This window comes from Micrasema longulum, unplaced genomic scaffold (genome assembly GCF_059751315.1).
Source record: "Micrasema longulum isolate JH-2025_06_02 unplaced genomic scaffold, ASM5975131v1 h1tg001171l, whole genome shotgun sequence".
NCBI classification, from domain to species: Eukaryota; Metazoa; Arthropoda; class Insecta; order Trichoptera; family Brachycentridae; genus Micrasema; species Micrasema longulum.
This window is the reverse complement of record NW_028278358.1, coordinates 279,102-295,895: the sequence shown is the minus strand read 5'-3', so window position 1 is coordinate 295,895 and position 16,794 is coordinate 279,102. Positions and strand designations below refer to the sequence as shown.

Below are 16,794 nucleotides of genomic sequence, written 5' to 3'. Positions count from 1 at the left end.
GCAAAGAGGAGAATGGAGTGCCGTATTGGCGTATGGAATATAAGAGGAGGAATGGATAAGAAGATGAATGAACTGTGTGATAGTATGGTCAAGATGTATGAATGTGGGAGAGGCTAGGATTGTATGCCAGGATAGACGTGTGTGGCGGTCCATTCTCTATGCCTACCACTACGGGGAAATGTCGTGATGGTAGTAGTAGTAGTAGCATAGCAACAATTTATTTAACATTACATACTTGAATTGTATTGAACACGAATGATATTTTGCACTTCCAAAAAATCCTTAAAATTAATTACCATTGCTTTTGAAATGTCATGTCAGAATTTATATCTCGATTGTCTCGAAATGTCAAGTCCGAAATCATATTTCGATTGTCTCGAAATCTCAAGTCTGAATTCATATCTCGATTGTCTCGGAAAACCATTTCGAATGAAATCACTCGAGATATCTCGATTATTTTTCCGATTAGTACGAGTGAACTCGATTAGCTGTAAGCATTTCGAAATGTCCAGATCTTTTTAATAATCGAATATTTCGATTATTTTAATTCGATTACTCCCATCATTACTAACCTAACCTAACCTAATCTAATTAACCAAACACCAAATTACGATAAACTTTACTGTACACTCGTACACTGTACTTAATAAACATAAAGTGACTGTACTATTAATCTGTGAAGTGACTAAGTGGTGAGTGACAAACAGAGCAAGTAAACACAAACAGTAATGTCAAATAAGCCTTGTACATGACACTTAAAGGTTCCCGAAATTGTCATTATTGTAAGCTACTGATAAATAAATAAATCAAAAACCAATACAAATTTTAAAATGAACTCACCAATTAGTGTTTTATATAGATTTTCATGTCGTCAGTATTATCTGTGTACGTATAAATAACGCTTTAAACAACGTATATCATTTTTGTTACAACTTTATCTTTTAATCACTTGTTTTTTATTAATTACAGCCATTTCACATTTCTGTTCTAAAGCAGAAAAGCCAATGAGTCCTAAAATGAAAGAATTCAAAAATAAATTAAGGGAAAAGGCTCCTTTAGGTAAATTGGATGAACAACCTTTCGAACACCCATATCAAGAAAAAGAGCCTTTGAAGCCTTGGCCGAATAATATCAACCCTCATACGGGGGAAGTAAATGGGCCCCGAGGACCAGAACCGACTCGATATGGAGACTGGGAAAGAAAGGGGAGGGTTTCAGATTTCTAAGAAATTTTACGCATCCAGCGTTGTAGCTAGGGTCATGAGTGCCTCCGGCAAGATTTAAATTTTGCGCCCCATGTAACTTATTTTCTAGGAAGAGAAAGAGAAAAGAAGTCTGTGGATCTGCAAAGTGCTCCACCCTGAGGGTTGTGCTCCTAGCAGCCGCCCGCCTGGCCAGTCCCTAGCTACAATGCAGTACGCATCTCGTAAATTCTGAGGTTTATTGTGTTCCCAAGTTTAATGAAATAACTAGTGTGTACTCAATAAAAGTAATACTTGACCAAGTAGTGGTAAACGTAGGTTAGCTATCATTCGATATTAGAAGTAAATAATGTATGTATGTTCCTGCTAATATTTGTTCAATAAAACCTGAAACTCTGCAAGACCCTACATAATTGAGTATTTCTATCTTGTTTTGTTATAACATGTCAGATGTTCATAATTTGGTTTCGCACTAGTGCGAGGGATATAAATAGTGCTGCCCCATATATTTATTTGTTTTTAAAATATTTTTAGCCTAGTAACCTTTAAGTAGTATCTCTGTACATATGTATATAAATGTATTTTTCCAATGCTATGATATAATTTAATTACTGCAATTGGTTAAAAAATCTAATTATCTTAGCACCATTCATAATAGTAGAGAATATCTTTTTGTAGTATTTTGTTCAATTACTAAACAGGAAAATCGGAAAATAAGGTTGCATAAAATTACACAATTGTTTACACTCAATAATTATTTTATTAATTAAAATATACAAAATACAAATAAGATTACTTTATTTATTTACTCAAACTCTGTTCAGAATATGTTGACAGTTCAGTTCCACCCACTCTGCGTTGGATCATGTTGATACAGATATCAAACACCTTCACGGCAAGCTCATCGTCTTTAGCTGCTTTACTCATATCACAGGGGTAACAGTTGTTGAAGTATAATCCTGTCGTCTCTTCTAACTCTAGAGCTGTTGCACAGTACACACTCGTGCTAGCCGCTTGTTGCTACATTTCAAAGACAAATAATAAAAAAAAACAGTCACAAATAAGAAATAGAATTATTGGTTCATAATGTAGTATTTTATTTTATTTATTTTGTCAATAGTTATGGACATACGGTTTCATGGTGCCTTTGTAGTGATGTATCGTAATAATAGTAACTAGGCACTTACCAGTGATTTCGCAAAGGGTCTTACTACAGCAAAAACAAGTCTATAAAGCCACCAGTTTCTGCTGAGGTTAGAAGAGACCATATTCCCCGGGTGCAAAGCATTTACATAAATCTTCCTGGCTGTCCATTTCCCCGCGAGTACTCTAGCACAGAGCACATTGCATAACTTGGAGTTATTGTACGCCATCATATTACCATACTGCTCTGGTCCGGGTGAGAGTGATTCTGCAGATAAACTGTCGTTCATTACCAAGTTTGAAAACCTGAAATTTTAATTGCAGTTAACATTAGTAATTTAAATAGATTTCTTTCCGTCAAAAGAATCACAATATATCAGCGAGTTTTCACAAAATTGATTAATCAAGCAGTCTCCCGGGCAACATTGATTGAAAATACGAGAAATCAAGAGTGATTATAGAAAAATATTTCATATTTTACTTAATGAATTTTGATAAAACATTCTGCAAATGCTTATAATTTTCACATTTTCTTCATAACGACTAAATGTTATTTTTGTACTAGGCGCCACAGAGAGTATCGATCTGTCTTTAATCAACTAACATATTGATGGTAAAAAGGATAAATTAATGACTTGCGCCGTAAAGTGAATTTTGCAAACGAGTCCATTAAAGGTTTGAAATTAAAAATGAGCAAAGCTTTTTTTTCAAATAATTCAAAAACAATGTAGATAGTCTTGTGTAAAACCTGTCTAGGTTTTATATAGAACATTTAGGGCAAAGTAAGATTTTATTGAATCTAAACAAAAAATGGTGGGATCGGCGTAGATGAGCGAAATCAGCGTAACTAGGATTTTTGCTTGTCGATGCTGGGAGCTCCTACACCAGTTGGAGATGACATTAGAAACGATGTTGATACTTTGATGTGTATTTATTAGATGTTAAATAAAATACAGACTTTGGTTAATTGAAGTGCCCTAGACTACACAATGTTAGCATGCCCTGTGGTGTTGCACTGGATTTGGCATCCGATTTCGTTATTAAGAGCTAATGTCCTGTGTGTAATAATTTTGGTCATGCACAATATAATGTATTGTTACAATATATATATATTTTTAAAAAGGTTTTATTCATAATAACATATCAGTAACATACATAATTGTATTTTTTTTCCCGCAAAGCAGAAGCTTATCTGCGGGTTACATTGCATTTAAAAAAATAAATTATTAGTAAGTACATAGTTGAATGATAAATGAAGAATAAAATATGTTTATATGCACAATTAAGTTTCACTTGCTGTTTTTAATAATTTTTTGGGTATTTTTTTTAATGAATTTAGGTTTTTTTCCTCACGATTTTCAGCTGGTATTAAATTGTACAGTTTTGGTACTACACTCTCCATTATTCTATCTCCATAGTAATTCTTCTGTCGTGGTACCATCAACTGCTGTGCTGATACTTGTCGGGTCACGATCTGGTGGATTACTTTGGATTTAAAACTGCAATCGAGGAAATGATCTGTCACTATCTTATACTGACACGGTTAATTGGCAAAACGTTAACACAATCAAATAATATTTTATTGTTGTCTTTTGCCTCAATCTTTATTTTTACAGGTACAATAGTTTTTAAGATTTGTACATGTAAGTTCAAGAGTCTGTCGGTATAAGATTTGAAACTTAGTAAATATTCTTAATCCATATTGAATTATTGGGTCAACTAGCCCCAAGTAAACTAATCTTAGCACTTAGTGAGTTTGTCCAAACGTTTGTAGACAAAAGACTGTATTTCACCCCCTTGGGAGGTGAATGGGCAAAATTGTGAATGTTACAGTATGTAAAGTGGTCACTTAAACCAGCTGATGACAGGTCATAAGCCCTGTAAATGCCTAGACTTCCATATTCCCTTCTTTAAGGTATTCTCCATCCCTGTTGTAATGTCTTAATCATCATGTATTGTGTTGAACAGAAAATGTTAAGTTGCTTCCTGGTAAAATACTTTGGCGTGTGTGTGTGTGTGTGTCATCGATCTATGGACGTTGTCCCCACATGAATATTTTTTTGTTTTTATGAATGTCAGTATGTTTTCTAAATACAATAAATCAAATAGAAAGTTGTTTGGTTGTAAATTAAACCAAATTTTCCTAAATAGTACAATATTTTTGAAATTACACACGTATTGTTGGTTAATGTATTTGCTAAGGAAAATATTAAAATCATTTGTATGTCATATAATCAATTTAATATTACCTGTGTGATTCTGAAGAAACAAATATCACTCGAGAACCGGATACAAGTATTGACTCAAGAAGCAGAGCAAGGTAGAAGTGAGAGAGATGATTCACTTGGAATGTAGTTTCAAAGTTGTCTTCTGTTAGAGAATATGGTAGGCCAAATACTCCCGCATTGAGAATGAGAATATCTAGCTTTCTAGAAAATAATATTATTTTTCACCAAATAGAAGGTTTGTTACTTTTGAAAATCTCTTTTTTACAATCAGTATGCTAAAGAATTGGTTCTTGAAAAATACATCATCATCATTCAAACCCTTGTCCACACCCGATGGTACATAGGGCACAGCATCAGAAGAAATAACTGAAATTCAATTAATATGTTTCCAACTCCTAAAAATGGTACAAAAATATCATTTAAATGTCGCTATCAATAAAAACAAAACAGCCAATGGTAATTCCAATTCTGGTCATGGAGCCCGTTTTGCTAATGATTTAGTAGCTAGCGCTTGAATTAATAAGCGACCTTCGTGGTGTAGTGGTCAAGACGCTTGACTCACGCACGGAATGTTCCGGGTTCGATTCCCGGTGAGAACACAAAAATTTAAATGTTTTTTCTCAAGCCTGGGTGTTCTGTGATGTAATTCACCACTGTAATTGGGCCTCCTGGTCTGTTTTGGTGCAAAAAAATAAATATACATGATTATTTTTAATAAGGAACTTTTCTAATATTATCTGTTTTGTCTGCTCTGTAAACCTTCCTACAATTGACTGCAGCTACATTATCGTTTTTCGGGTGCTATTTTATGACCATATTCTGCACTTGGGACAATTACATATCATTTCATCGGCATCAGCGTTAGGTGTGGATCCTTCGCTTGACTCTTCTTTTCCAGGCGAATTCACCTCCATCATTTCAGTGGGTGTGAAGACGAATACAGAAAATACTAACAAATATGGGGATTGACAAATATAGAGGTTCCACTCTAATTTTTAGTGATTTTAACTAAGTTTTACACATAGGTATAACATGCAAATTATTTATTTATTGACTTGACATTTATTTTGTAGAACTCTATATTGTTTAACATTATAAAAATAATAAATCAAATATTCATTATAATTTACACTTACTTAATTTGACTTTTACAACAATTCGCAAAAGTTTGAACATCATTTAGTGATGATAAATTAAGTTTCATGGGAATACACAATTCTCCAGCCTTTTTTTTCTCAGAAGTAATAAGATTGATTGCTTTCTTAGTTTCCTCCATATTTCTACTGGCCATAATGACCCGACACCCGTGGCGAGATAGTGCGCGAGCTGTCTCGTAACCGATTCCGGTATTAGATCCGGTAATTAGGGCAGTCTTACCAGTCAGATCACGCCCATGTAGAACCTTTAATTAATTATAATGTATTACTTTATTGCAAGATAAACTTTTTTCTATGAAACTTTTGGACTTGATAAGTAAATTCACTTGTGCGCTATTTGGTATTTTGTACAAACAAATCATACAATAACAAAGGAAAACATTAGACAATAAATAATTACATAAATAATACTTTGAATAAGTCCTGGGTGACACCTCCTAGAGAATGAATCAGAATGGAACAAAACTGTTCAATGAATTTTTTAAATGAAACTGAATATTTTATACAGAACTAGCGGACCTGACAGACGTTGTCCTGCCCAAACGTTGACTTGCCTGCTATGAGCTGGTATACCAAACGTATCTTTGATATTCGACTTTTCGATAAACTATTTTATATATTTGACATTGAGTTCGACATTTCAATATTTTCTTTTCGTCATTGGGTGATCTGCTGTTGTCCAAAGCAAAATAAATAAAAATGCAATATCACCAGCCATATTCATAATTTTTCTGTATGTGATGAATTATTAATATTAAAATCTTAGAGTATATACATATATAGAGGGATAACAAAACATTTTACCAATCCAATGCATGTTGCCGGTTATAGCGGACTAATTTTTTACTATATGTTCTAAATGAGAGAAAGGGAGACAAAAAAAAATATGTGGGTACGGTCCTCATTTTTTGTTTTGTAGTCGATTTTAGAATTTTACGATGCTCATTTTTTACGTAGGCGGCCAGTATTGTTTCGAACTGTCAAACGCTCTGTCGGTATTTTGATAATTGTTTAACGTATTTAGTGCTAATTACATCAAAATTCATTATGCCGACTTGTGCCATGAAAAGATGTTCAAATAGAACTGGAAAAGGGAGAAAACGCTTCAGTTATCACAGGTATTTATCAAATATTATACATTTTCAAATTAATAATAAATAATTTTTGGTAGTTTTCAACAAAAATGCACCACTATTTTTGTACTATCATTTGAGCAATTATTATAACATTTGTTTCTGTGTAACTCAAATACATTGGATTTATGTGATTTAAATCATTTTTTTCAAACGTTTCAATCCAAATATATCTTAAAATGTTCAAAACATGTCAACTCGGCGACCTTTTACCGAGTCAACCGACATCTAGAAATAATTCTTTCTCTTTTTATATCACTGAAAGTCGTTTATTGAATGTAACTAAAAGAGATGACAATACATCTGCGCCAATTTTAAATGGTATTTTTATGACCACTTTTTGGGCGGCTCTTATAATTAAGAATGCCAGGGCTGTGCATTACCTTAAAATATTACGTTTTCACTTAAATGTTATTTATTAGTGTAATCATTTTATCATTAAATTTATAAGCATAATAAAGTTAATTAAGGTTTTTTTTTTTGGATTCCCGATAGATGAAATAAGGTGAAATAAATGGATCCATAAGACAGGACGGAACAATTGTCTCCTGAAAATAATAATTGGGTGTGTTCCAACCACTTTCTGTCCATTAATTTGGACAAAAACAAATTATTTGGTACGTGTAATAAATGGTGCTGTACCCCCCTGTTTTCAAAAACCTAATTCGCTATGGATAAATATACATTTATTTCATATTTATATACCATAAAGTCGGAAAAATCAGTGTACGTGCATGAGAAGATGTATGAATGTAGAATAAGCGAGATCTACATGCAAAGACAGAGTGATATGGTGTTCTATCTTCTCTGCCTACCTCTTCGGTGAAACGGCGTGATTTCTCCAAATCACCAAATTGGAAGTGGTATCTTTACTCTATCTTAAGATACAAGTTTAAATAAAAAAAATAATAGAGATTACTGTTTTCAGTTTTCAAATCAAACGACAAATTCGGAAAATATTTTGGAATTGGAGACCCCGTTTAACCAGTTTTTAAAGATGTAAGTTACAACCTGCCGTCAGAGCAAGCATTTTAACAAATTGGTCAATTTTCAAACTCAATAAATTTACTTTATTGCAGTTTTACTTGTTTATTATATGTTATTGCATATTTGTTTTTAAAATTAATTTATGTACTCAACAATGTCATTTATAATGTTTATTATTGCTTACTTTTATGTATTAAAAATGTTTTTAGTAAACTTGTTACTAAATTAAAATAAACGTTTTTATTGTACTTCCTACGGGTACGGTAGGGATACCAATATCTGTAAAAAATCGCCATAAGTCGTGCATTTGTGACAACCCTGTTTTATAAACATCTGGAAATGAAAAATGTCTTCACTAAACAAACGACCACGCCCCCTTTTCAAAAATTCTTACAAACTTTGGAATAGTACAGACTCTAAAATGTATATACTCAAAACATAAAATAAATATTTTTCAAATATAGAAAATGTCAAACTCCGCTCTTCTCACTAACAGAGGTGCTCTTATGTAGGAATACGATTTTTTCAAATTTATTGAAAGTCAGTTAATATTATCTACCAAAAATCCTGTAAAAATAAATAAATGGGTATAAATTATAAGGATTTTAAGGAAAGAATCGGATTGAGATCCACAAAAAACGCATGCTGTTTGTAAACGTTCAAAAACAAACTTTTTTTATAAGAAAAAAAAAACAACATCCATCCCATAGAATTAAGAATAGTCCAGAAACCGCATACGCGCATCAAACAGAAAGCGACTAAACAACTCTTAAATGAGTAGTTTTACATTTTGATCTATTAGTTTTATTGTAGACGTCGCTTGGAACACAACTCCCAATTTGAATTCAACTATGCCGTGTTGTGTCGTTTTGAAGTGTAGAAATGCTGCTGGGATCAACAAGAAACAGGATGGGATCACATTTCATGTGTTAGTAGCAAATGCATGTGTAAGTAGCAAATGCATTAGTCAAAAATTTTACTATTTTTCCACATGTCAGGTTTCAAAGAAAACAAAATGGACATTTTGTAAGTGTTGCCAGGGTAGTAAATTTTTAACGCTACTTTTTATTAATAAGGACATTGGTTTTAATTGATTTTTAGCTTCCCTGCTGATGAAAGAAGGAAAACGGAGTGGATAACAATAGTACAGAGAGTACGGCGAGACGAGTTTTGGAAACCAACAAAGCGAAGCATAATTTACTCAATGCATTTTGAGGAGAAATGTTTTTATGACACAAAAGGTGTTTAAATGTAAAACTCTAATGATTAGTTCTGTTTCTAAAAGGAATAAAAAAACTTACACAATAAAGGGGAAATTAAAACTATCGGGTATACTGTATTGATATGTTCTTATTAAAAATGTATTATTTATAGGAATGAGGAAATTGGTAATAAGATTTACTGAACTCTTCATTGGAAAAAAATCGTTGATGCCTTTCTCTCGAAAAGAATTAAAATGGTTTTCTTTTGGACGGGATAGACTTTCAATTTCTTTCTCTTTTATACAATGTTCTTCGAAACCCGGCATCTCGGTATCTATCTGAGAATTTAGTTTAACTTTCCAATCATGTACTAGCACTTTGCTCATCTAATAAGAGAACCAACAAAAATTAGACCTCTCGGATTAAATAATGCCAGTGTTTTATTGTAATAATGAGGATATGTTTTAATTTGAACAGTACTGAAATCTACATTTTGTAGAATAAATATAAAAATAAAAAAATTGGGTGGACAAACTGGCGTTTGATATTTATCAACTTATATTGTGGATATGAACCTCAGAGACCTGCCAGTCAGAAAACCCGCCTGGTTCTCTCTTAATACTCCCATAATGGGGGCTAAAAAAAAGGAGATCAATTGAAAACAATACAAAACCTGGAAAGCAGTTGTAGAGGAATCAAAGCGCTGCCTGAAATCATCCTTATGATTTTTTTCTTCTGTTGCAAATGCAAGCCTGGGATCAATGAAAGTTTGCCGTTGGTTTTCAGTATCAATAAAAACAGTTTTTCCTGTTTCTTCATCTATCTTTTTTTCCCAACCGTATGGTAATTCCCCTGTAACGAATTTTTTTCTACCTGTTCTTGGGTGTGTCCATTGAGTTCCTTTTGTGGAATGGCTGGAAAAAAATCGCAAATGCAGTTGGATTCAACACTATATACACAAATCAATGATTTTATTAGACTACTCTGCAACTGAAACAAAATATAAAGTCTACGCATTTATTATTTGTGTTTTTATAAATATGTCAATTAGATTACTTGACAAAATAGACGCAACCATCCTGAGTAGCCCTTTCTTCCCAACCAGGTGGTAATTCATCTTCGCTGTCAGAATCCGGTATGTTTATCGGCATTGTTCATGTATTTTTAAAATATAATAATGAAAAAAAATATTATGCTCTCATGTCAACACGCATTTTGCATTTTACCGGAAAATTTGACAGATGTCAAAAGCGAAGAAGACCGTTCAGTTATTACATATAATCCGAGTACCGATCAGCGTTGCCAGACCCGATCAAGCGAAAAAAGGTAGATTCAGAAAAATAAATCGGTAGATTTCGGTAGATTCGGGAGAGTTGGTAGGAGGGGTGGAGGAGAGAAGGGGGGCAAAAATAAATTTGACAGTTAGAAATTAAAGCGCCGTTTTACCTAAGGCCGTTGCTTTAAATAGTTGAAAACGCTTGGTAAATGAACAATTGAAAACCAAAAGGACTGCAATAAGTGAATCACCAAAATATAGTTATCTTTTTCCTACAAAAAAATATAAATTACAATATTTCATTTCAATACTCAAATATTCATTTAAGAAAAGGAATATTTGAGTTGGTTCTTATAAAAAAGAATAAATATGATACATGGATTAAAATTCAAAATATTATTTTTTTGAATGAATGACACAATTTTATCAAAATATATAGTATTTTTTTTGTCAAACAAAGAAATAATTAATGTTTTAAAGTTCTTTCAGTGCAACTTAAAACTTAATAAAAACTGCTAACTGCTGAAGTACTGAACAAATTATTAAAACAATGATCAACTAAATTAAAATAGATATTTAACTGAATATAAAACTATTTAAATTATTTTCAATAAGAAAAGTGATCCCTCTAAATTGCACTTCATAAAATAGACATATATACATTTTTCAATAATATCATGAGATTCTATACCATGATTTATTTTACCATATTATATTCAACAATACTAGCCAATTCCATAATTAATATATCATTCATTGTATACTTATGTACGATAGATAAGCAGTTTTTTAAATAAGCAACTGATGGCAATCGAAGTGAGCAAACAAGCAATAAGTTATTATAAAATGAATTCGTTTTATTTGCATTGAAATTTTGTTCTGTGGAAAAAACAAGGAAGTGTATAAAAATCAGTAGAATTTCAATAGAATTCGGTAGATTGCTCCCAAAATCGGTAGATCTGTCAACGCTGCTCATCGCTAAAAATGAGTTTGCCAACTTGCCCACGTAACTGTCATTCTGTGGTCTCATGATCTATGGTCAGCTGTCATCAGCAGAAATAATCCAGTATAATCTCTGTATCTGTAATTTTGATTTGTGTTCGGCAGCTTGTGAATTTGTGATCTGTGTTCCGTTCAATTTTCAATAATTTCTCACATAGAAATCCTTTAAGACCCTTTATTTTTTTAAAATAAATTAAGTAAAACCATGAAGTTATGAAAACACATTTTTTTTTCAATAAGTTCGTCAGATATTTTTCATTCAGAAGTATGGCGAATAGTAAATATGAATATGTTAAAGATTACGAGGTTCAGGAGAGCTTACTACAAAACTGTTGGATTGTGATTAGGATTGACGGAAAAGGCTTTCATAAATTTGCGGACAAACATAATTTCACTAAGCCTAACGATTTAAGAGGACTGAATTTAATGAATCAATGTGCCCTAAATGTTATGAATGAATTTCAAGACGTCGTGTTGGCATATGGACAGAGTGATGAATACTCCTTCATATTTAGGAAAGATAGTCAGGTTTATAATCGTCGCGCTCACAAACTTATTTCTACAGTCTCTAGTATATTCGCATCAGCTTATGTATTTCATTGGAGTAAGTTTTTTGAAGAACAAAAACTATTGTACCCACCTGGATTCGATGGAAGATCTGTGCTTTATCCCTCAGATCAGAATCTCATCGATTACCTCAGCTGGCGTCAGGCTGATGTACATATTAATAATCTTTACAACACAGCATTTTGGAATTTAGTTCTGCAGGATGATATGAAACCTGTAGAGGTCATATTCTTATTTATTTGTGAATGGAATAACTTACAAATTCCCAAAATAATGTGACAAAAGTTTTTTTTTCTTTCAGGCCGAAAAGTTCTTAAGTGGAACATATTCATCCGATAAAAATGAAATTCTGTTCAGCAAGTTCCATATTAATTACAATGATGAGCCCATTATGTTCAGGAAAGGAACAACACTTCTCAGGAAAGAGGTTCTGGATCCAGTCGTCAACAAGAAACGGAAAGTTATTGTCGACCTCCACCAAGATATGATCCAAGACAAGTTCTGGCAGAACCACCCTGAGATATTAGGGACTAAGAGTAAAGTTAGCAGTGACATTTTTGAGATGAAAGATATTTCCAAATTTATTGATGACCAATTGGATAGAAAAAGAAAACACTACAATTTAAATCAGGATAATGACAAACCCTAAATAAATATCAATACTGATAATGATGAGTTTTATTGATAATTTTCATTTATATACATTTTCTAGTAGCCTACGGGTATAATTATTGTTTAACAGTTTTGCAATACAAAGGTTTCCTACTTCTGTAGATGTAAAGTACCACAAAGTATTTTTAACATTCAATAATAAAATATTAATATACATATATTCAACAGTTTGGTAGTTGAAAATCTCATTAATCAATTTTAACATTATGGAATGTGAACATTTATATTTACAAATTGTCACCAAAACTTTTATTAATTTGAAAATAAATACAATATAATAACAATGGTATGTGGAACATGAAGCGAAGCATAAATATTTAGCTTTTACAAATTTAATTAATATATTCTTTTTTAAATTTATTTTAACATATTTGTAAATAAAGATACTTGATTGAAAAATATCTGGTGAAAGCGTTACAACATTAAAATAATTTGAGGATATTGATCATGTATGTAGTATATACACATAATAATTGTATGCTTAATGCAAAATACTGATATATTTATATTAATCACATGGGTTGCACTGTACAAAAAAAAATTATCAACGATAAAAACAAATAGTCTTCATAAACCAGACATGAGGAGGGTAGGTTGACTCATTTTGATCAACAATACGTTACATTGTTTCAGTGTTAAATCAGACTGATTTGTTCTAACATTGAGCCTCGAAAAAAGATATGTACTAGTACAAACATTTATCAAACGCTTGACTTTCTATGTGTAATAATTGTGTACTTAAAATATGTTCCTGCCAATCGATCAATGTGTGTAGATAAGGAAAATGACAATTTTAAAGTGCAACCATTGATTCAGTACCCAAAACACGGGTAAATTAGAAGATAGGTATATAGTTATCAATTTTAGCCCTGTGTTTCTGCGCAACGCATTCACTAATCCAGACAATATTGCGACACTCTTGTTCCTTGAGCTTCAGATAAGAATAGAACACTCCGAAGTGAAACTGTTGGAGAAAAGCGTGCACATTGAGGCGAACCTAAAATAAAAACAAAGCGAGTCAATTAATTGATGTGACTAATTGGATAACAAGCGTTGAAAATCGTTTAAAATACAAACATATTTTATATAACCGAGAAACATTAAATTATGACAATGTACATAAATATGCAGCCCAATCGATAAAGAAAACAATTCGTATACAGTCTGTATCATATACATATCATAATTACCGGGACAGGTAAAATTTCATATTCCAACTCGTAGGTTGAGAAACAATGAAGTACTATTCAATTAAACTATGGCCTTAACTCTCCAATGATCCGTCTTTGTCGTATCGTTAACTCGAGACAAGATCTGAACTTTTTTGGTTTAAGTTTACAACGATTTAAACTAGCACTAAATAAATAGTCCAGATCTAGTCTTGATGTCCCTTATGTTTGTCAAGGTTTTTTTTTATTTTTTTTTAATGTTTTTAACTATTCTCACATTGTCAAATTAATACCCTATGAATTGCATAAATGGACAATGTCTGTAAATAAATAAATAAGTATCGAGCGTTGCTGCGGGACATTCGAAATTTCTAAACATGGAGGGTGGAATACACACTCTGCTGGCTTAATATGTATAAATCATTGCACAATGGTGCTCTGGAGTATCTAAAACAACTATGTATTCCAAATGAACTAGCTGAAAGACATCTTAATCTACAGCAATAGGAAAGGGCACATAAAATTTGGTGAATGCGTGAATCGTAAGCCCTGTAAATGCCTAGACTGCCAAATACCCTTATTTAAGGTATTCTCCATCCCTGTTGTTATTTGTTTATATTAAATCACTTTTGTAAAACGCCCTCGAGGTAATATGTATTATTAAAAGTAATACAGTGCTATTTATATTATTAAGATAACTAATTTCTTTTTCCTTGCTACGGACTTATGTGATCTGTTCTCCAGAGAGGGTTGTTTCTTGAGTGACAAGTCCCGTGAGGCCGATTATGCAGTGCAACATAATGGAGTCTGGTGGTGCCCATTCTTTGGACATAAATAAATAAAAATCTTGTATAATTTTTGGTTAATTTTTTTTTTATAAATCTTGGGTATAAGGAAATTCATGTTTTAAAAATATATATATATATATTAAGCCAAATATGTTAATATTATAAATGTTTGTAAAAGGCAGATTTGCCGTATATGTTTATAAAATAAAATAACCACACTGGTCCTTTCTTCGCTGTCTACTCCGTCTTACGACGTCTTCAGCCTCACAATCTCTTAGCTTTTTGCCTGCTCTGATAACTAATGTAAATAGTCAAAAAAGTTTCACCACTCACCTCGTGTTCGAAAAACTTGTCCTCCAAAGTTTTGTCTCCTGCGTTATTTCCAGCACCTTCAAACAAAGCAGAATACTCGGCATAATATTCCGCAACCGCCTTCACTTGCTCATAGTCATCAGCTCTCGCCAGAGCAGCGAGACCATCAGGGTGAAGTTTTCCACAGCGTGGGTACAGCTTAGCACGGTCATCTTTAGACAATTCGGTCCCAAAGGAGTTGATAGTGATAATGATTGCACGCCTATCAGCTTCAAACTGAAAACATCGCTTGCTATACTAACGTTTGTGTGAGAACGATCCACAACACAGTTCATTTGATAAGAAAGGTTTTCCTAAATTTAAACATTGGATTGGCTTAAAATTGAAGTTTTTGGTATATGAAAATCTTATTTCTAGTCGGGTGATTTTTAGGGATTCGACAAGACCGCCGTTCTTATTTCATAAATAAACCCAAGAATTTGACAATATATTTTTTGCAATGTCAAATGATTTTTAGTAGTCAATTTGCTTGTTCAAGAAAGATAGTTATTTTATCAAAAAAGTAAGTTAGTATATAGATTACAAGATGTAAATAGTTAAAAATATGCGATTATTAATACACTTTATTTATAAAACACCTCAAGGTATTTCATTGTTAAAAGATAATAAAAAAATATTTGAGTTATTGAATTGAAAATAGTCCAACTTTTAGCCAACAAAAATGAACTATAAAGGCATATATCGACATTTTGAATAAGCTTTTTTTGTGGTAAATAAATATACTTACAGCTAATATTTCGCACATAGCATTGGCAGTGGTGCCCCCAATCTCCTTACAGAAGGCGTGAAAAGCTTCCAGGTACGCCTTGTACAGAGTATTACGGATGATCTCAATGTTCATCTCATCCAAATCTTGCTCACTGATGCAGTCCACAAAGAAGGGAGCGAGAGGAGTGTCCACCAGCACGGCGTTGTACAGCTCCGCCGGAGTGGCGGCGACATGGATGGCCTCCATCTGCTCGAACGAGCCCAGAGGGTGACATTTGGGAATCAGTTCAGAAATGGGACGCTGGTGGAGAGTTCCTGTGATCAGGAGGATTATGTTGTCGATCATGTAGCTGTAAGTAATAAAGTCGAGAAAAGTGGAGAGAGGCTCCACGGCGTGATTTCGCATATGCTGAAACTCGATGACCAATTTCTCGCGGAGTTTGTCATCGATGGTGGACACGGAGAGAGGACTCGGCTCGTTGGCCAAGAAACTACCGTAATCCGTTCCTTGCAGGTGAAGCTTCAAATCTAAAATTAAATTTATATTATATTACTTAGGTGAATTGGAAGGAGTACTCTATAATCAAAATCCTTGATTCTATTGTTTGAATTCAAATTTTTAAGGACTTTTTACAAAAAACATACATTGAACGTAATAAAAATAAGTCAATATTTATTTATTTATACAACAATTTTAAAAAGATAAAAAGCTATACAGGTTTTTCAAACGAGGACATGAAGAATATGGGAACATCCAAATATATTACCTTCCAACGTCTCACATTGTACAAGATTTAGATAGTCAGCTTGTTTGAGAATACCACACTTAAAACCACGACATAGACCCTCGAGGTATCCACCGTCAATATTAAACAAGCAACCCTTCATCTTTAAATATATCTAAAATCGCTATGAAGAATTGACAGACCTTCGCCTCACCCACAAACAGATCATATGATATTTCCATAGACAATTTCCAATATTTCTATCGCTTTCAAACCGTAGAAAATAATCAATAATTTATATTATCCTTTAGTACTTACCTAAAAAGACCACTATTTTATAAAAATTAAATTACATTTCCCATAAGTTTACATAAATTAACATTCAATTTGTTTTCTAAATTGGCCTTCATAAAATGAATATTTTATTCCGAACTGTCGTTATTATTTATTAAAAAATGTATTG

General features: G+C 32.6%; 4 protein-coding genes across 4 annotated transcripts; 2 read left to right on the top strand and 2 right to left on the bottom strand.

Moving 5' to 3' along the window:
• Positions 1-200: 200 nt before the first annotated feature.
• Positions 201-10,335, bottom strand: Wwox (WW domain-containing oxidoreductase). Its single transcript, XM_088233987.1, has 6 exons — positions 10,109-10,335; positions 9,726-9,966; positions 5,710-5,975; positions 4,595-4,774; positions 2,390-2,651; positions 201-2,222 (listed from the first exon to the last, which is right to left on the bottom strand). Exons 1-6 carry the CDS (start codon positions 10,201-10,203, stop codon positions 2,004-2,006), a joined length of 1,263 nt encoding a protein of 420 aa, XP_088090113.1. The 5' UTR covers positions 10,204-10,335; the 3' UTR covers positions 201-2,003.
• On the top strand, positions 745-1,610 carry Sirup (Starvation-upregulated protein). The gene is made up of 2 exons (XM_088233988.1): positions 745-885; positions 970-1,610. The coding sequence occupies exons 1-2, from the start codon at positions 831-833 to the stop codon at positions 1,224-1,226; spliced, it is 312 nt and encodes a 103-aa protein (XP_088090114.1). The 5' UTR covers positions 745-830; the 3' UTR covers positions 1,227-1,610.
• A 1,029-nt stretch (positions 10,336-11,364) lies between the features above and the next one.
• THG (tRNA-histidine guanylyltransferase) lies at positions 11,365-12,566 on the top strand. The gene is made up of 2 exons (XM_088233985.1): positions 11,365-11,394; positions 12,199-12,566. The coding sequence occupies exon 2, from the start codon at positions 12,289-12,291 to the stop codon at positions 12,544-12,546; it is 258 nt and encodes an 85-aa protein (XP_088090111.1). The 5' UTR covers positions 11,365-11,394; positions 12,199-12,288; the 3' UTR covers positions 12,547-12,566.
• Positions 12,548-16,577, bottom strand: VhaAC39-1 (V-type proton ATPase subunit VhaAC39-1). The gene is made up of 4 exons (XM_088233984.1): positions 16,374-16,577; positions 15,626-16,134; positions 14,860-15,114; positions 12,548-13,566 (listed from the first exon to the last, which is right to left on the bottom strand). The coding sequence occupies exons 1-4, from the start codon at positions 16,492-16,494 to the stop codon at positions 13,405-13,407; spliced, it is 1,047 nt and encodes a 348-aa protein (XP_088090110.1). The 5' UTR covers positions 16,495-16,577; the 3' UTR covers positions 12,548-13,404.
• Positions 16,578-16,794: the final 217 nt, after the last annotated feature.

What these genes read in the sequence shown, in the direction of transcription:
- THG (XM_088233985.1), top strand. Translation starts at nt 12,289, where the DNA reads ATGTTCAGGAAAGGAACAACACTTCTCAGGAAAGAGGTTCTGGATCCA.
- Wwox (XM_088233987.1), bottom strand. Translation starts at nt 10,203, where the DNA reads ATGCCGATAAACATACCGGATTCTGACAGCGAAGATGAATTACCACCT. An exon ending in TGTTGTAAAAGTCAAATTAA is followed by an intron (nt 4,775 to 5,709) that starts GTAAGTGTAAAT and finishes ATTATTTTCTAG; the next exon opens with AAAGCTAGATATTCTCATTC. An exon ending in GACCCTTTGCGAAATCACTG is followed by an intron (nt 2,223 to 2,389) that starts GTAAGTGCCTAG and finishes TTTGAAATGTAG; the next exon opens with CAACAAGCGGCTAGCACGAG.
- VhaAC39-1 (XM_088233984.1), bottom strand. Translation starts at nt 16,494, where the DNA reads ATGAAGGGTTGCTTGTTTAATATTGACGGTGGATACCTCGAGGGTCTA. An exon ending in ACAATGTGAGACGTTGGAAG is followed by an intron (nt 16,135 to 16,373) that starts GTAATATATTTG and finishes ATTTAATTTTAG; the next exon opens with ATTTGAAGCTTCACCTGCAA. An exon ending in ACAAGTTTTTCGAACACGAG is followed by an intron (nt 13,567 to 14,859) that starts GTGAGTGGTGAA and finishes TTTTTATTTTAG; the next exon opens with GTTCGCCTCAATGTGCACGC.
- Sirup (XM_088233988.1), top strand. Translation starts at nt 831, where the DNA reads ATGAACTCACCAATTAGTGTTTTATATAGATTTTCATGTCGTCAGTAT. An exon ending in ATGTCGTCAGTATTATCTGT is followed by an intron (nt 886 to 969) that starts GTACGTATAAAT and finishes TATTAATTACAG; the next exon opens with CCATTTCACATTTCTGTTCT.